Here is a 1,491-nt window from a genome sequence, read left to right as displayed (position 1 = left end):
ATCACCTCTACAATCCATTAGGGCTAGAGAGGTGATTACAATACGACAAATCTACGATGACGATGATAATAACGAGGATATAGTTATACCACAAATCCTGAATGGCCGCCATCGTGACGGATACTTAGTATTTAAGGAGTAAATCCTTGTTATTGGCGACTGCACTGGAGAAGGCCATAACGGTAGCTGTGATCCAGTTGAAACCTGTCTTTGAAGGTACCCAACCTTGAGGCCAACCAACATGACCACCATTAGGAGTGACTAGAGAGAATAGATATTTAGAGGCCGTAGGAGGTATAAGTCCTGATGAATCTACATGTATAACTGGATCATCATATGCATGAACACACAACGTTGGTATACATATGTTCTTGCCTCCTTCACTAGTCTTCTCACTAGTAGCACTACAACCATGATAGTAGTCTTCTAGAGAGGCAAAACCATGAGCAGGTGCGGATATCTCAGCATCAAGTTCGACAACTCCCATAGGCATAGTATACCATTGAGGGTCTTTAGGTTTAAATCCTGTCCTCTTTACCATAGGACCAATGACAGATTCCTTCAATTCCTCTGCCATCATCGGATGCCATAATTCCCTTGCTGGTAGATAATCATAATTCTCAAACAATCTAGTACCACCAGATATAACAACACACGAGCTTAGTTTATCCCTCAACTCATGACCATACTTAGCCACCGTATTAGCAGCTACAATACCACCCATACTGTACCCTACCAACATTAGTGGTACTCCAGATCCTGCCGCCTTATGACAGATCTGAATAGCCTTATAAGCATCAGTAACCCTAGCACCAGAGAAAGCATCATCAGGGCCTCCACTACAGGGAGTATCACTAAGACCACGGGATATCATAGTACACACAGCATATCCTTGAGGGACAGCAGTATTATACAAATCAACTACATATCCTTCACCAGAGCCACCATTAAGGCCATGTAGAGCAAGGTAAATACCTTTAACCTCTCGGTTGGGCTCTCCCTCAGGAAGGCACCAATCAAGAGCAATGGATTGTGGATGCTTGGGTGTAGTATCATCAGTTTTAAACCATCTACGTCTGAGTTGAGGCTTCTTCTTGTAATCCACAACAAGCCATAACAGAGCTGTTGCCCAATGACCATTGAGAACGTATGGTGTTAGGTGATTAGCATCATACCTCTCCTTCAAAGTTGTATTAATAAGACCAACAAAGCCAGTAGTATCCTTAGGGTCGCCTCCTCGTATACCAGGTGTAATCTTACCATTAGGTATGTATTTACCACTTGTCAAGAAGAGGTAAGCACCCCATAGAGCAAGTATTGATAACAACAGCATACCATGGCCACTTTCACGATAGAATATAACAGCTAGAATAAGCATAAAAGGAAGTACTCCCTACCTGCCTCAATGGTTAATCTTATCATAGAGTCTAACACATATAGCTTGTTAACAGGAGGGGTCCTCTCACATACACCATCACCAACTACTGGTGG

General features: G+C 42.8%; 1 protein-coding gene across 1 annotated transcript; it reads right to left on the bottom strand.

Annotated features, from left to right (window-relative positions):
• Window positions 1–47: 47 nt before the first annotated feature.
• Pmar_PMAR010673 (Embryogenesis-associated protein EMB8, putative) lies at window positions 48–1,378 on the bottom strand (the record flags this gene model as incomplete). The annotated part of the gene is made up of 1 exon (XM_002779495.1): window positions 48–1,378. The coding sequence occupies one exon, from the start codon at window positions 1,376–1,378 to the stop codon at window positions 125–127; it is 1,254 nt and encodes a 417-aa protein (XP_002779541.1). The 3' UTR covers window positions 48–124.
• Window positions 1,379–1,491: the final 113 nt, after the last annotated feature.

Source organism: Perkinsus marinus (assembly GCF_000006405.1).
Source record: "Perkinsus marinus ATCC 50983 genomic scaffold scf_1104296946950, whole genome shotgun sequence".
Classification (NCBI taxonomy): domain Eukaryota; phylum Perkinsozoa; order Perkinsida; family Perkinsidae; genus Perkinsus; species Perkinsus marinus.
The sequence above is the reverse complement of the archived record's forward strand: the minus strand, read 5'-3'. Positions and strand labels throughout refer to the sequence as shown.